General features: G+C 38.3%; 1 protein-coding gene across 1 annotated transcript; it reads right to left on the minus strand.

Moving 5' to 3' along the window:
• Positions 1-225: 225 nt before the first annotated feature.
• LOC121985262 (IAA-amino acid hydrolase ILR1-like 6) lies at positions 226-9942 on the minus strand. Its single transcript, XM_042538599.1, has 6 exons — positions 9146-9942; positions 8186-8311; positions 1877-2191; positions 1270-1398; positions 747-1166; positions 226-669 (listed from the first exon to the last, which is right to left on the minus strand). The coding sequence occupies exons 1-5, from the start codon at positions 9581-9583 to the stop codon at positions 804-806; spliced, it is 1371 nt and encodes a 456-aa protein (XP_042394533.1). The 5' UTR covers positions 9584-9942; the 3' UTR covers positions 226-669; positions 747-803.
• Positions 9943-17178: the final 7236 nt, after the last annotated feature.

Here is a 17178-nt window from a genome sequence, read left to right on the forward strand (position 1 = left end):
TTGATTTATTTAATTAGTTTGATTTGGTAGATTCAATTTTAACTGAATGCTTAACCCTAACCTTAACTATGTTTTCATATTAAAAATAAATGAACATATGCATAGTTGAACACCGGTTGCCGGCATGATTCTTGATTATCTATAATCGTAATGTTACCAAGTAGGATAGCATAGCATATTCATCCGAAGACAAATATCTCAAGTACAATACTAGATTTTCATAAACGGGGACTAGGGCAATCCTTTCCCTTTCATAAATGTACCAGAAACTCAGCAAAAATCTTATGTTAGATTTCTTAAGTAGGAATCCTTCTAACAATAACAATAGACAAACTGTTGAGATATCAATAATTGAAGAGTTATTATAAATCCTTCATTTACCGATAGGCTTCTCCGATACTCATTGCCTAAATTTGTTTGTCGAATAATTCACTATAGACATGCGATCCAAAACGGCATTGACGAGTTGTACTATAGATTTTTCTCTTCGTTTTCCTTCAACTTTGAGACCTCTCCTAGTGTTTGAATTCCTAAAACTCCCTCCTGTAACATCCCTTTTGTGGGAGATCACAGCAGCAACCACAAGCACACAATCTTCGCAATAATCACACACACTCCGGATCTTTAGACGTGCTACAGTCTAGGTTGCAGCTCGATGCCAAGGAGAAACTACAAACAAGTTGAGATGGCAGACAATTAAGAACATTTGAATGAGGTTGATAATTTCATGAACATAGTTAACTTACACAGCACCACCGCGACAGCGACGTAGAACACTTTCCACCCTCCCAGCCTAACAAATCCTAGCCATGCTCAGAAAGGTACCTCTCAGCAATTGCAGCGTGTACGGCAGCCCCAGTTGGAAGAACATCTTCGTCGATCATAAAATACGGAGAATGACCGGTATGGATGGACCCCAACGTCTCATTCCTAACGCCAATGTAAAAGAAGGCTGATGGAATCACTTCGGAGTAGAACGAGAAGTCTTCTGCGCCCATCATTGGTGGAACCACCATGAAATTTTGGGAACCCAACAAATGGATGGCTGTGTTCTTCACATGCTCGTACATGGAGTGATCATTGACTGTAGGTGGGTAAAATCTCTCTTTCTCGAAGAAGTCCACAGAAGCTGTGCACCTATAGACATTCGACTGCTCCAGAATTACCTGTACAGAAGTACCTTTAGATGAATACTTAAAATGCAAAATTTGAAAAAAAAAAAAACGAAATTTTATTATCGACAGAGATGTCCAGTCTGTTCACTGTAACCTGTTCTATCCTGTGCCGAAGCTGATAAAAGCTTGTATTAGAGAAAGCCCTAAAGGTTCCACCGAGGGTTGCAGAATCAGGAATCAGGTCAAGATTGTTGCCACTATTAAACGAGGCCACTGAGACTACCTGAAACGAATCAGAGGCTGAACAGCATTGAGAAAAATAAAACTGAAGCAGCAATGAATGGATCAAAAGTTTCATTAGCTGGTTAAATTCAATGGCGGTTCATCTTCAGATGATTGACGTTTCACTGAATGAGGAATGCTGCAAACTATCACAGGTCAAATACATGTTCACTTACAAGAATGGGGAACTAACACTGCACCTACATAAAACACTGCCAAATAATTTATTATAGTTTTCTCGCCAAACCATATTAACATTGGCTTCGTGTCTCGAAAAAGAAAGATAAATTATTGCTTCAGATTCATAAAAGATTGCTTTGAACTAAAAGCACAATTGATTTTAAGCATAATAATAATTAAACAAAAGAACAGCAGAAAAAGTAGTTAGGTCTTTATATCAAAATTTTCTGCAAACAATATTCTTTTGGATCATGAATCACGTTATTAATTATATGAATTACAGGAAAAAGTGGTTTAACCTGTGAATCTAGAGGGTTGGCTTCACGAGAGACAATATTCTGTAAGCTTATCACTGTAGCTGAGGCAGCCAATATGGGATCGACTGAGTGGTGTGGATTTCCAGCATGCCCTTCTCTGCCCTTTATCAGTGCTTTGAAGAAACCACATCCAGCAAGTAAAGGTCCCGTCCTGGAGCCAATAACAGAAGTAGCACGCTCATGAGAAACATGAGTAGCAAAGATAGCCTCAACATCTTCCAAAGCACCATCCTCAATCATTCTCTTCGCACCAATTCCAGCTTCTTCTGCAGGCTGAAAAAGCAACTTAACAGTTCCCTGCATCCATGGAAACAGAATCAATGGAGAGATATCAGCTCACATTTGACTGTTATTCCAATAGTGATTTTCGAGGATCAAAGCGGTGAAGGAACAAAAAATGTAATAAATAAGATTCCACTCTTAACCAAATGTACTTTGCAATGGCATCATTCTGACATGAGAAATCAGACATCTGATCAGTTCAAACCCACAACAATTAGGTTGATGTACCAAAACCTATGGCATAATCACGAGCCTCCAGCTTAGTATACTCACAATTGTTATCAAGATGTAATTTATGAAAAGACTAAAAATAAGATTGTCCAAATCAGAACTGAAAATCCAAAATGTTCTCTATGTTGATTATCTACATTTTGAAATACAGACAAATCAAAAGGAACAAAGATGAGCAAAGGCCTTATAAGAGGAGTAATGTATTACTGACGAATCCCCAGTTTAGAAGAATGATCCCTGATTAGGAAGGTGAAGTGGGTCATTAACCCGACCGAAGCAGTTACGCATATGTGAATAGCTACAATCAATACTTCATGATGATGTGTTGATAAAAGTGATTAAGGACACAAGGACACCAATAATGAAAGGTTGGGAATGCTAAACTTCAATATAATCCTGGTAACCAATTATATTATTCTCTTGACACGCATATCACAAAGAAATAACTAAAGGTAGTAAAAGCACTTGCCCTCGATCATCCTCTTCACTACATAGTGCTTGCCCTAACTATTTAGAATCAAATCAATCGGGTATGTTACATTAATTTTATCCCTCCATTGAGCCCTATGCAGGGAAGCTGATGCGCAGGGTTTCTTTAGGGTGGCCTCCTAAGTGCACATTTGCATAGGGGTGTAATCGAACTGAGTCGAACTGAACTCTTGAATGTTTGAGTTTGGCTCGTTTATAATCGAGCCGAGTTCGAGTTTTATTTAACGAATATATTCATGGCTCATTAGCTTATTCGAGCTTTTATCGAGCCTAAACGAGTTTAATAAATATAAATTATAAATTTAAATATTCATTAACAACTAAATTATATATTTAGAGAAAATTATAATATTCTTATTAAAATTTATAATTTTATTCTAATAAATAAATTTAATATATTTGTCTATATTTTTCATAAATATAATGTAAAATCTATAAATTCAATATCAAACTATTATTTTTTCATTTAAAAGTTGATTCATGAACTAACGAACACGTTCACGAGCTAACGAGCCGAGTATTGTGAAACTTGAGCTTGGTTGTTTATCTTAATGAGCCTCATTAAATAAGCTAAACTTTTATCAAATCGAGATTCGAATAGCTCGCGACTTGGTTCATTTACACCCTGGCTTTGCACACCAAGGTACTTGAGTAGTGAAAGGACTTCTTACTTACAGCTGATGACCTAGCCTCACAAAAATAGGGTTACTTATGTTCATAGGTTTAGAGAAATGTTGATTTTGAATGTCTAGACCTAATACAACTTTCAACCTTTTTAATCTAAGTTTGTCACCAACATTGACCATTTTTAGCTTTCCCTCTATTATTAATATAATAGAAAAATACAAAGATATATAACTTAAATATCATAGTAATAAAACCAAATTCTCAAATATGAAACTTTGACATACTTCACAAACAATTCTCTCTTTATTTTTTCATTATAATAATAATTATGGTTGTTTATATAAAATTTATTCTAGAGTATTTTTTTTTGGTGAACTTATTCAAGACTTATAGTTGGGAAATTAGATGTCTTTTACATGGAACACACCTCCAGTTTAGATAAAAGTCAGATTTGTGGAGCTTAATCTGCTGTAAAAAAAATATTGCCAATATTATGCAATTCAAATTAATATGTTGGTTTTTAATTCATCTTTAATTATGTTAAGTAGAATTTCTTTGAACTCCCGCTCCCTTTATTCCTTCAACTTGAATTGGTTCAATATCTCTAATTATAAAATTTATTGGTCATCTTTGACAATGCAAAAGTGTATCTTTTCAACAAAGCACAGCACATGGCACAAGGTGACATAGGGTTAAACCACTATGCCACCCAGAATAGTGCCACCCATGTTATGTAGAAGTAGGGTATGGATTTTGTCTTGATCGACATAGAACAGAAACTAAAATTGGCCTGGATTCAACCCATGAAGTCGGAAGAGGAACTTTGCCAATCATGGGAAGATGGAAGAGGAGATCAAGAGAAATAATTCTAACTAAGAGGAGAAAACATATGAAGGTTAATTGAAGTAGCTTCAAGTTGGTTAAAGTAGAAAGCTCTCAGTAGTTAGCTGTGGAATTCAATGAGGAGGTTGTTGGCTTGTTGATTTGGTGATCATGAGTCAAGAAATATATCGCACAATCAAGAAGGAACTTAATTTCAAAAAAAAAATGTAAAGAATACAAACAACAACAATATAGAGAGTTTGATAAATGAGCTTCTGAAGAAGTCATCTACAATGAACTTGTCATATTGCAATTACAATGATATTGTAGATAGGCTAGAATTTCTAGGGCACTTCGTGCCTCTCAAGTTGAATGTAACTATGAGCAACAAATACAACATGCTTGTGTAATAACTAGTGCTAGTGAAACTGACTCAACTGGTGTTAAGGAAATGGTTTAAACATTGCACACCAACATAAGAAAAATTTCATGTGCTTGTGTTCCCTCATCACGAGGTGACATTGATCGTTTCTTACTTTTCATAGGATGAAGGTATGGATTAGATATTTTGATATTGATCTAATGGCCTTTATAGACAATGCTAAAATGCAGATTAAGATTGATGATGCCGACGCAAAGATGAAAAAGAAATTCATTAGATAAAATTTTCCCACTTCAATCAAATTATACCTGAAGTAGCTAATTAGTTTTGCAACTCACTTAAAAATTCTACCTAATCAAATGCTACCTAATAAAATCTTTATAAGTATCATTAAGTATTTAAGTTCATGCATTAATGAGAAAATTTGTTAACGGAGAGAGTATGACCAAGAGCATTAGGTTTACAACTCACTTTCACTTGGTAGAGTTATTGTCCAAAAAAGGGTTGGATTGAATGTCATGTTTACTTGTGAGGATTGGAAAGACGTCAATAATTTACCATCACTGAGGTGCTGAAGCACAAAAAATTAATTATATCTGCTGAATTTTTTTAATTACATTACATAGAGCCTTTGTGTATGTTTTGTGCAAAGTTGGAATGGAGAAAAAGCTACAAATGGGCAACATCTACCATTTAATTCACAAAACAACAAAAGAAATCAAGAAGCCCTGACAATTGCCCACTAAGTTTTAACATTATATTGATATAATCATTGTTAGATGGGACAACCAAATGGAAAATCATATTTCTTTGGTAGGTACATAATTGTTTCAATAATAGAAAATTTATCATCGATTGCTGATAATAATATATGTTTGACTATTTATCTTAATCCAACCTATCTAAATTAATATATCCTAGCCATAAATGATGATTTCCTATAAGCCCTAATAAGTTTAATACCCAAACTAAAATCAACTAGAAAAAAAAAAACTAAGGCATTTAATGAGAGTAAATTATTTCGAGAGAGGTAATCCTTTTACAGTGTCAGATATAAATTAGATCTTCATAAATATAGAATAATTTATTAATACTAATGATCTACTCATATAAATGACTATTTTAAATTTGTTCACTTATTTCTTTTACAACTTAATGGTGGTTACAATATATTAGTCCAACCCAAATCTAAAAAAGATTGCAAGATAGATTCTTTTGTAAGTGGCATGATATATCTTGCAACTGTGAAAGAAACTAGTCCAATTTCTAACACACTTAAAATTGCAAATCTTATTGATACTTAGAAAAGATAATTTATATTTACTATAATATATGTTTAATTAAAAGTCATAATAAAAATTCCAATGATGGTCTATGTTTATTATAATCTATGTTACTTTGATATTAATTTCATTCAAAATGACAGTGATCCAGTGATTGATTAGTGGAGCATTGCTGCGATTGAAAATCCATTTATTTGATAAAGTAGGAGATCTACCAGAACCAACTCAACTCCTTGCCCTAAAAGATTAAAGAAGTGCAAAGTAGACGAGATGTTGGAGAGGGGTGATAAAGCAACTATTGACTAAGAATTTCTATTATCTGAATCTCAACAAGTACGTTCTCAAATATTTCAACCCTAAATATAACTAAAGGTCATAAGCAAGTGTAAAGGAAAAGATTCTGCAGTCCCTAATAAAGAGAAGAAAATCCATCAAATCTATTCTATAAGAACTAGCTAACAAGAGAAAGGGCAAATTGATAATTGGTCACAAATGATTCAATGTAATCGAAGAGCAAGAGCTCGGTGGATGACAAAACATCATCACCTTTTCGAAACATCGTCACCTTCTCATATTGTCATCCAATAAGAAGTTTGAAATCATGGTGACGACATCTACAATAGTACAACTACTAATGGAGGCAATGATAGTGGAGAAGCACAAAGCGGTAGTGAAACTTATCCTCCCAGACTTCATTATCTAAATTCTAGACATGTAAGCAAGGTTGTACTCATACAACCCAAGATTATGATCAAATTACTAGACCTATTAAGAGTCAGTATCAATGAGCTTGATATAAGGGTAGCAAACCAAATGAAGCTCATGATTATCGAACCATATTAATAGACACATGTAGAACATAGTACTACATATCATATAGGAGGATTATTTATGGAGTTGCTCTCACAAGGATGCTAAGGAACCAAGGTCTCATTTGATGCACGACCCTCCTCTTGGTATAAGTAAGGTGGTGAAGATTCTTGTAATAATATTGGAATATTATTCTCAGATATTAATGGAAATAATTTCTTAATTGATATAAACTTGTATTTGAAAGTGAAGAAGTATTGTAATTGTGTCAACACATTGATGTAGTATGACGGTATTCTACTCAAAGACCTAAACACTGACACAAAGATACAACTCAAACCTTGCCACAGTGAAATAATCTCAGTTCCAAAAAGTAGTATCAGAATTCCAGATTTTGAAGTTATAGTCAGTAAATTAGTCAATTAATTGCTAGAGATTAACTCATAGACTGGGTCTAAATTTTGCAATTCTACTTCAGCAGTTCTCTCTGAAAACCATAAAAGTAGAACATAGATTGACCAACAATGGAATCTTCCTTATTATTTTTCAAGTGCGTATGAACCCCAAAAAAATGATAAGACGGCAGACTAGAGAACAGAAAAAAATCTGAAATCATCTTAATTCTTCAATAATGCCTTGGTCTTGCATGATTTCATGTTCTCGGATTTCCTGATTTCTTCAACTGAGTATTCTGTTGCAGAATTTAGCTATATTATATGATCCACTTCAGTAATGATAAAAAGACTAAGCAAATCAACAGTAAATACTCATTATAATCGCATTAACCTAAGAAAAACAAAGAAATAATTGACTAAAAGTTATGATACGGTGAAAGTGTCATTAGCTGTCATAATTTGTTTCAATCATATTGACTAAAAAGGATAAAATAACTTGAGAAGAGCAGCAATACTTCCAAGAAAAAAAGAACTTTTCAGGCAAAGATTTGAACGCCGTTTGCAGAATGGCCCTCAAATGGTTTATCCTTCAGTAATAGTTAAGCCCAGAGAATGTGTTGCACATCAAATTCAACTATGTTTCAAGCATGGAGTCTAAATGTTATGTAGATAAGGATACAAAGTTTGGATGATAATCCTATGAGAAAATAAGCCAGGGCAAAGTAAGGGCAGCCCGGTGCACGAAGCTCCCGCCATGTGGGGTCCCGGGGAAGGATCCATTGTACGCAGCCTTACCCTGCTTTTTACAAGAGGATGTTTCCAGGATTCGAACCTGTGACCTTTTGGTCACATGGCAACAACTTTACCGTTGCGCCAAGGCTCCCCTTCAGTAAGTAAAATCATTAGGTCCAGTAATTTCAACCATTATAGGTCTCATACATATCAGTGAAGATGCAAGTATAGGAAAAACCTTTAAACGACGTTCACGGGTCTTTAATATCTTGGCAGCACCTAAGAGCATAGCTACATGTGCGTCATGCCCACAGGCATGCATTTTACCAGGGACCTTGCTTCTGTACTTCCATTCAACAGCTTCCTGGATTGAAACATATGGATAAAAGACAAGAGAATCAATTTGAAATTTTAATAGTTGTGCTTGTAAAGTACAAGTATCAATGCAAAAAATAATAGCAATAATAAGAAAGAAAGAAAGTGAGAACATAGAATAGACAAGTCCTCCAAATCATACAAATATATCAAGAAACGACATACCGATTAAATGCTTTTGCATGTCATTTAAAATTCTACTCCGCATTATGTCCTTCTGTCTCCATGATACTCAAGTACAACAAATGCATTAAACTTTCTCCAAACTATCCGTTAAGTAAATGACAAACAACACTGTCCAACTAAAGGCTACATTTCCAATTTAGCTTTGGCTGTTGCTGTTACAGAAAAAACTCTAACCAATATTGTACATCATATATGTGTCTGTAAGATTGCATTTGTAGAAGGTTCGACTAGTTAGGAATGCACTGTCTACATCAGAACTCAATGGTCCTTTCTAAGTCTCCTTGCATCAGAAAAACCAAGGTTTTCTTTGGAAAATAAAAAGGAAAAGGACTCTTGGTTGACTGAAATATACAATCAGAGCAACAAAAGGGGACCATGGAAATTGAAAATACACAACCGAGAAATAGGCATCGGAAACATTTAGACAAACACCATCCTAGTGACATCCCAATATCTCCAGCTGAAAAGCATGTTTGGCTCTGCATCTTCTAAACCAGACTAAAGGTTAGACGAATGTCTATCTATGATATTAACGATTTCCTAAGACCTGAAGCACAGGGATAATTTTGAATTTTTAAGTCAGAAATTTCATTCTTTTGACTTGAGCAATTCATCGGATAGGGGAAGCCTCTTCAACCTGAATGGGCAAAGCATCCATATCCGCACGAAGGGCAACGAATGGTGGCCCACCAGTGCCGATGCTCGCTACTACGCCAGTCCCAGCGAACGGAAACCGGTAATCCACCCCCATGGCATCGAGCTCCGATCGGATGAGCCGGTTCGTCTCGACCTCCTCATAGGCTAGCTCCGGGTGCTGGTGAATCCTTCGCCTCACTGTCGTCATCCACTCCACCGTCTCCAGACGTCGAGCCATACCCAAAATCTCGGCCTTCCAATCCCCCTTCCCCTCTTCCCTCCAACCTCCCTTTCCGCCGATGCTCCTATTACCGCCACCTCCAAACCCATGGCCACAACCATCCATACACGCACCGCCAAAGATGACGTTTTTCGGGAAGTCAGACGCGGAGCAGAGTGCAACCGATACCCACAACAGCGCCACCACCCCGCCGCCCATCACCAATCGAATACAAATCAAACAGGAAAAAAAAGCACAAGACTTATAGCCACACTACAACAACGTCGTCATCTCTTCCTCATCCTCCCATTTGCTCCAGGCGAATAACCATCGCAATTATACACCCTGAGGTTGGGGCGAGGCGCGAGGGATGCATCGCGTGGGCCTCTGGCCGTGAGATTCTATCCGAATGGCAAAGCGAGTAGCGGGATGGGTACAGCAACGGCGCGTGATGGAAGGAGACGGAACGAGGCGGCGTCGCCACCCCTAAAAAGCGAGGACCGAAAGAGACGGAATTCAATGCCAGAGAGACCAGCGAAGGACACAAACCGAACTGGAACGCCAGCCTCGCATCCTTCTCTTTCTCTCTCTTATTTTTAGCACCACGTGCTCAAATTGGAACGACGATAGTGTCATTCCTCTATCGCTTCCACCCACCAATGGTTATTGGGCTCGTCTGACGGTATGTTTGAAGGTGTGCCCGGTGTGTCGACCACGGCGGGGATTTTGTCCTTTGTCACGATTGCGTATGCATAGATAATTAACAGAAAAAATTACAACGAGGCCAGATTCTGGTCTAGAATTTTCTGGATCATAATAGATCATGTTTATTCATTGATTGAATAGACTCAATTACAACATAAATTTTTTGGATCATTTTTTATAATTCAGGAGATGTGTTATTTCTATTTATGGTCAGATCATGATCATGATGCAGTCACAAATGATTACAATCCCTTCTAGGTTTTACCGTCCCCACTAGATTATAATTTTTATTCGGAGCGGGTGGTCGGAGGCCGCCCGAAGACCTCCTGTGGTGGATAGTCAGATTACTGGACGCCAAGTGAGGGTGTCCTTTGGGCGGCCTCCGACCGCTCGCTCCGAACAAAAACTATAACCTGGTGGGGACGATAAACCCAGGAAGGGATCACAACCATTTACGACCGGATCACGGTCGTGATCCGACCGCAAATGGGAGTGGCACATCTCCTGGACTACAAAAAGTGGTCCAGGAGATCCTGCCTCACTGGACCTCATCTGTTAAACAGGTTGGATCCAGTTCATCCAGCCAATGAATAAGCAAGGGATCAGGACTGATCCAAGGATCCTAGACCAGAGGATCCATGTGCACAAAGGAGGTCAGATCCTATGGACCAGAAGAGGCTCTGTCCATTCATTGGTTGAATGGACTAGACCCCATGTAACGACCCGCCTTCTACTGACTAGGCTGTGAGGCCGATCGCTACATTATGCCGTGCTAAATTACTATTGCGGAAATCTGGATTGATTAAAATTTTACTAAACTGATTACTGTAAAATCTGAACTTAATATTCTATGTGTACCTAGGAGTTGTACACATGCTAGGGAAGATAATCTATGCCTCTCGGATGTCCTGCTAGCTGTAATCAGGCATTTCAATCGATCCATGAATCGATTGAGCTGTCGGATCGATCCAGTGATCGATCCGACGATCGAACCAGAAAACTCGATCGGTTGGTCGACCGATCCACAAGCTATCTTGCTTCAGATGCTCTGGATCGGTCACCGATCGATCCAGAGTACATCGATCGGGCCAGATCGATGGCTCATCGATCGGTGACCGATCGGTGAGCTTCATTTCACGCTAACTCTCTGCATGATGGATCGGTCACCGACCGATCCAAAGGCACAACTCGATCGATCCGGGTTTCGATTTCAAATCGAACTCCGATTTCGACTATTTCGTGCCCAACTCATACACATCAAGTCTATAACAGCTAGAAACATTTTTAACATGTATTAGCTAACATTTTAAACATGATATCACGTATGATTCACTAATTCATGGCATGCAAATGTACTATGTGTAGAATAATAAGGTTCTAACCATTAATTAATTTTGTTGAAAGTTCTAATACATAAATAAAGCTTGTTAGATCCCTAAGATCTTTTATTCCAAGTTCCTGCCCACACACATCCTCGTAGCATTGTCCTCCAGCCTCCGCTAGTCCATCTTTCCTTTACCTTTATCTACAGTATAAGGAAAAGAAAGTATCTATAAGCTTTCGCTTAGTAAGAAACCATCTACCTCACTAAAACATGCATTCGATGCAATATGCTTTTAAAACATGCTGTTTGAAAGTGCACTGATTAGACTGAAACATGGCATGTTATCATACATAGAAATCAAAGCTAGTCATGACATACTATCATCTAAACATGTGTAATAAAAGCTGAACATGAACACCAAAGCATGGCATACAAAGCTAACCATAACTATCATGTGTAACAACAAGGAAAACTGAGCTGAACATGAATTAAACTAGTCTGGAACTGAATTCAAACTCAACTAACATAACTGATCTTTGTGAGTTTTGAAAAACTATAATATAATAGATTAAAATACATAATCATACTGCTAATGGGCCCGACAACTGTATATGCTATGCGCGCATCCTCAACTAAACCCGGGGTTGCAAATCCCGAATTTAGCAAGGTTTACTAGGTTATCTAAACCTAGGGACCGACTATGGGAGCCCAGCCCAATGGATATCTAATCTTGTACAGTGTCACTACTGAAAATAAAATACTGAATCATAGCTAATTAATTTACCTTGCTTCTACTAGGTTATCTGAACCTAGAGGCGACTGTGGGTGCCCACCCATTGGACCGTAGTCCCATATATGCTGTGGCAAGGCTAACTAAACTATTTAAATGCTTCTATTGCATTTACTGAGCTATTAAAATGCCTAAGTTATATTTTTCTGTGCTAAATAATTTAATCGAACACTTAGTATGCACTAATTCGCATCCTTGTGCCGAAAGTCTACATATTACTAAACTAAAACATGTAATTCACACGGAAGCTACTTATACTGCAGGTGAGGGGTTTCTTACCTCGTACGCTAATTTTCTTACAACTCTATTCGCTAGAATTCCGGTGGAGACGATCCTTTCGACAATCTCCTCGCTCCAACGCGTTCTTCTCGCGGAGGGGAACGTTCTTGTGCTGGAATCGCTGCCGGAAGGTGCTCTTAGGGCCCTAGGGAGAGAACCCTAGGGTTGGCGCCGAGAGGAAGAAGGAGAAGGAGAGGGGCGGCGTGTAAGGTGAGGTCTCGGTGGAGAATTCCCGAACCAAAGAAATAAACCAAACCCACTCAAGTTTTCTATTTATTTTAAGTGGGTATTTCGGCCCAACTCTAATATAAATATTATTGATTCCCTCTTCTTTCAGCACACCCCTGCTGGGGCTCCTGGCTAGCCGGATTCACTTAAGTCTTGGCTCGGCTAGAGGTCATGGGTTCAATTCCCGCGAAGGCCGTTTTACGCTTATATTTATTTTTGCTACTTCCGCTACTCTAAAAATTCCGGAAAAATATCTAAAATTCCAGAAAAATCATACAATATTTCTAATATAGTTTTGAGAATTTTCGGGCGTTACACCCCATCTGTTAAACAGGTGGGATCCAGTTCATCCAGCCAATGAATGAGCAGGGACCAGGACTGATCCAAGGATCCTGAACCAGAGGATCCCTGTGTACAAAGCAGGCCAGATCCTCTGGTCTAGGATTTTCTGGACCAGAAGAGGCCCTATCCATTCATTGGTTGCATGGACTGGACCCCATCTGTTAAACAGGTGGGATCCAATTTATCCAACCAATGAATGAGCAGAGGACCAGGACTGATCAAAGGATCCTAGACCAGAGGATCCCTGTGCACAAAGGAGGCCAGATCCTCTGATCCAGAATTTTCTAGACCAGAAGAGGCCTTGTCTATTCTTTTTCTAAATGGACTGAATCTCATCTGTTAAACAGATAGGATCCAGTTCTCCAGCCAATGAATGAACAGGGGATCACGACTGATCCAAGGATCTTGGACCAGAGGATCCATGTGTAACACGACAGAATACTCCCAGCCAATAAATATTTTACCTCCATGTGGACCAGAGGATCTCTGCGCAACACGATGGAATACTCCCAGCCAATAAATATTTTACCTCCCTGCGCAACACGACGGAATACTCCTCAATTTTTTATACTAGAATCGAGTCTCAATTTAATCCATTAATGAATATTTTTTTTTAAGTAGACAGTTGATCTAATATTAAATATAATGTTAATAAAATTAAAAATATATAAATATGACTCTAAAAATTAAACAATAAAGTTAAAAATATAAAATAAAATATATTTTAAGAAAATAGGAGTATAAACAATAGGTAAAATATACGATGATTCTAATATGATATAGGATAATATAATATCAAAGTTAAAAATAGTATCTAAAAGTATACTCAGTGAGTTAAAAGCACATGTACCACTAAATAAAGAATTTTAATGGTGAAATGAGAAAGTACAAGAAAAAAAATAAAGATAAACGAATAGTTTATAAGAAATTATATATTTGTAAGAACGAGAAAAACTTTAAAAAATATAGAATAGCTAAAAAAGTAATGAATGAAGTAAAGAATGAAACTTTTGAACCATTATATTAAAAATTAGATTAAAATAAAGGAAAGACATATTTATAAAATAACAAAAGTGAGAAATAAGAAGGTAAAAAATTTTATCCAAATAAAATATATTAAAGATGAATGTAATAGGGTACTAGTAAACGATGGATAAATAAAAAACAGTGGAAGATATATTTTTATCAACTTTTTAATAAATGTTTAAGTGACCAACTTAACTTAAGTAATTTAAGTAGGTCAATCAATGGAGGATAAGAACTTTAATTTCCTTATATCAGAACAAGGGATACATATAAAATTGTACAAATTATAGGGGTATTAAACTAATGAGTTATACCATGAAACTTTGAAAAAAAAGTAATAAAAAAAAGATTAACAAAGGAGATCATGACGACCGAAAATTAATTTGAGTTCATGCTTGGAAGGTCGACAATAGAAATTATACATCTTCTTAGATAATTAATTGAAAAATATTGAGAGTAAAAATAAGATCTACAGATGATATTCATTGTCTTAGAAAAGGCTTATGATAGAGTCCCAAAAGAAATTATATAGAGAATTTTAGAAATGAGAGATATTAGTATAACATATATTGAACTAATTAAGAATATGTATGAGGATGTAATAACAGAGTAAAAACTTCAGGCGGAGTAACTGAAATATTTTCAATAAATATAGGGTTATATTAAAGATCTGTTGGTGTAGTTAGTACTAATGGTCAAACTCAGGTTTTCATGAATGACAAATGGATTAAAGTTTGATGTTATATTTGTCTAATTTCTTTACAAAGTGTGCAGGAATTGACGAATCTAAAAGACCTAACATCAGGCTGAAGCTCAGTTAAATTGAGGACCTGATAACTGGCACAAAGTCCAAATAGGTCAAGGTTGTTGGTGCGGGAAGCATCCGACGATCGACCATTGTTTTGATAATGGCAAAGGAATTCAAAGTTAAGTTATTTTGTGATCTAATGCACTTAATTGAGTGTTTCAGGAAAGTCCTAGCTGCGGTTAGGCAGGTAGAAAACCCTAGGGGGTGGTAACCCTAGGTCATAGGGGGGCGGTAACCCTATGCGGAAAGTCTTGGCGGGTCGAGAGCTTCAGGCAAAAGTCCTAGGGGGGTAACCCTAGGTGAAAAGTCCTGGTGTCGCGAACCAGGTGAAAGACTGGACGAGCCGGGAAGCGGAAGTCCAGCAGAAAGTCCGGAAGCTTCGAACGCTGAGCAAAAGTCCAGTCGATCTGGAGGATCGCACTGGCAACAGGTAAATCTTCTGAGTGGAGTAGGTGAGGACGCATTCCCCGTAGAGGGAACAGTAGGCGTCGGGTCGACCTAGAGTTTCCGGTTGGAAATTCGAAGTTAGACTCGGATAGTCCGACGACTGTCAATTATATCTATCATATTGTTTCTGTACTAACTTTGTTTTGCAGGGTTTGTGTTTGGGACTAACACATTTTGCAGGAACAAAGAAGCAATTTAGACCTCGGATGAACAACGTCCGAGGTGCCTCCATGAGGCTTGGAGGCGCCTCGGGTGCTAGCCGAAGCCAGCTGTCCAGAGACGTTGGAGGCGCCTCGGAGGTCACTGGAGGTGCCTTGGACCAGGCGTTGGAGGCGCCTTGGAGCAGCTTGGAGGCGCCTTCAGTGGGATAAGGTGCGACTAGATCAGAGCTGATCCACGCGTGCGACTCGGCGGCCTGGAGGCACCTCGGACAAGCTTGGAGGCGCCTCCAGCACTGTTTAAAAGGGGGTTCGAGGCAGAGGCTCAACATAACATCTTCCAAGCGATCAAGCTACAACGCGCTGCCTCAAAAACATCCTAAAGTGCTGCTACAAGTTTCTGACGACCCGGAGCTCCGCGATCTTAAGATTCTGTCGTCGGTATAAGTTTACTTCAATTATTGCACTTATTGTAATTCTCAGTTGTACAAACTTTTGCGCGATATAGTTGTTGCCCACAGTAAGCGATCAACGATCGTGGGCCTTGAAGTAGGAGTCGCCCTAGGCTCCGAACCAAGTAAATCTTGGAGTCTTCTGTGTGTTGGTTGTTAATTTTATTTATTTCCGCTGCGTTACTCGTAAGATTTCCGAAATGATAAGTGAAAGCCACGAGCGCTATTCACCCCCCCCTCTAGCGCTTTCGATCCAATAATTGGTATCAGAGTGGGGTCGCGTTGATCTGGTGCAACCACCAATCACTCAATTTTTCGTGGTATTTTCAGTTTTACGGAGTCAATTAGAATTAGCTTAATAGCTATATTCTTATTATTTTTTTCGAATCAGTTTTTGCTCGAGACTGGTGCAACACCACTCGAGTTCGCTATTTCTTAACTTTATTTCCCGCACTGCTAATCCAAGACCTAGTCTTGGGACATTTCTATTTTGTCGTTGTTTTTACATATCGCTAATGGTCCAACAAGAAGGTTTCAGCACCGTTCGCCCCCCACTTTTCTCCGGAGAAGACTTCGGATATTAGAAGGGGCGAATGGAAACCTTTCTCAAGACACAGTTCGACACGTGGATGATTATCAAGACTGGAATACAACTGCCAACCGACGAAGACGGCAAGCCGACACTCTGTGAAAAATGGGAACCGACCCTAATCAAGAAGGTGGAAGCTGATGCCAGAGCGACCTGCACCCTCCAGTGCGGACTGACCAAGGAGGAACTCAACAGAGTTGGACCGTTCTCCACCGCAAAAGAGCTTTGGGAGAAGCTGATCGAACTCCACGAGGGCACCTCCGACACCAAGGTAAGCAAGAGAGATCTTTTGTTCAATAAATTATACAATCTGAAAATGCAGGAAGAAGAGACAGCAAGTCAACTCCATGCACGGATTCAAGACATCCTCAACTCACTCCACGCTATCGGGCAAAAAGTCGAGAATAGGGACATTATAAGGTACGCACTTAATGTTTTTCCGAGGAGCACATTATGGGCATCGATGGTAGATGCCTACAAAGTCTCCAAGGATTTAACTTCCATTAGACTAGATGAATTGTTTTCAGAATTCGAATTGCATGAACAAACTAATACACAGCCAATCGAGAAAGGTATTGCTTTGGTTGCAGGTACCAGTCGAACACGCGAACCAAGATCACGACGAAGAACTGAACCTGAATCGGAAGTCAAACCCGACTCAGATGA

This window comes from Zingiber officinale, chromosome 5B (assembly GCF_018446385.1).
Source record: "Zingiber officinale cultivar Zhangliang chromosome 5B, Zo_v1.1, whole genome shotgun sequence".
Classification (NCBI taxonomy): domain Eukaryota; kingdom Viridiplantae; phylum Streptophyta; class Magnoliopsida; order Zingiberales; family Zingiberaceae; genus Zingiber; species Zingiber officinale.

Excerpts from the sequence above, each read along its gene's own strand:
- LOC121985262 (XM_042538599.1), bottom strand. The coding sequence starts at position 9,583 with ATGGGCGGCGGGGTGGTGGCGCTGTTGTGGGTATCGGTTGCACTCTGC. Across the intron at positions 2,192-8,185 it reads CCCGTGAACGTCGTTTAAAG|GGAACTGTTAAGTTGCTTTT; the intron begins GTTTTTCCTATA and ends CCATGGATGCAG. Across the intron at positions 1,167-1,269 it reads TTCGGCACAGGATAGAACAG|GTAATTCTGGAGCAGTCGAA; the intron begins GTTACAGTGAAC and ends ACTTCTGTACAG.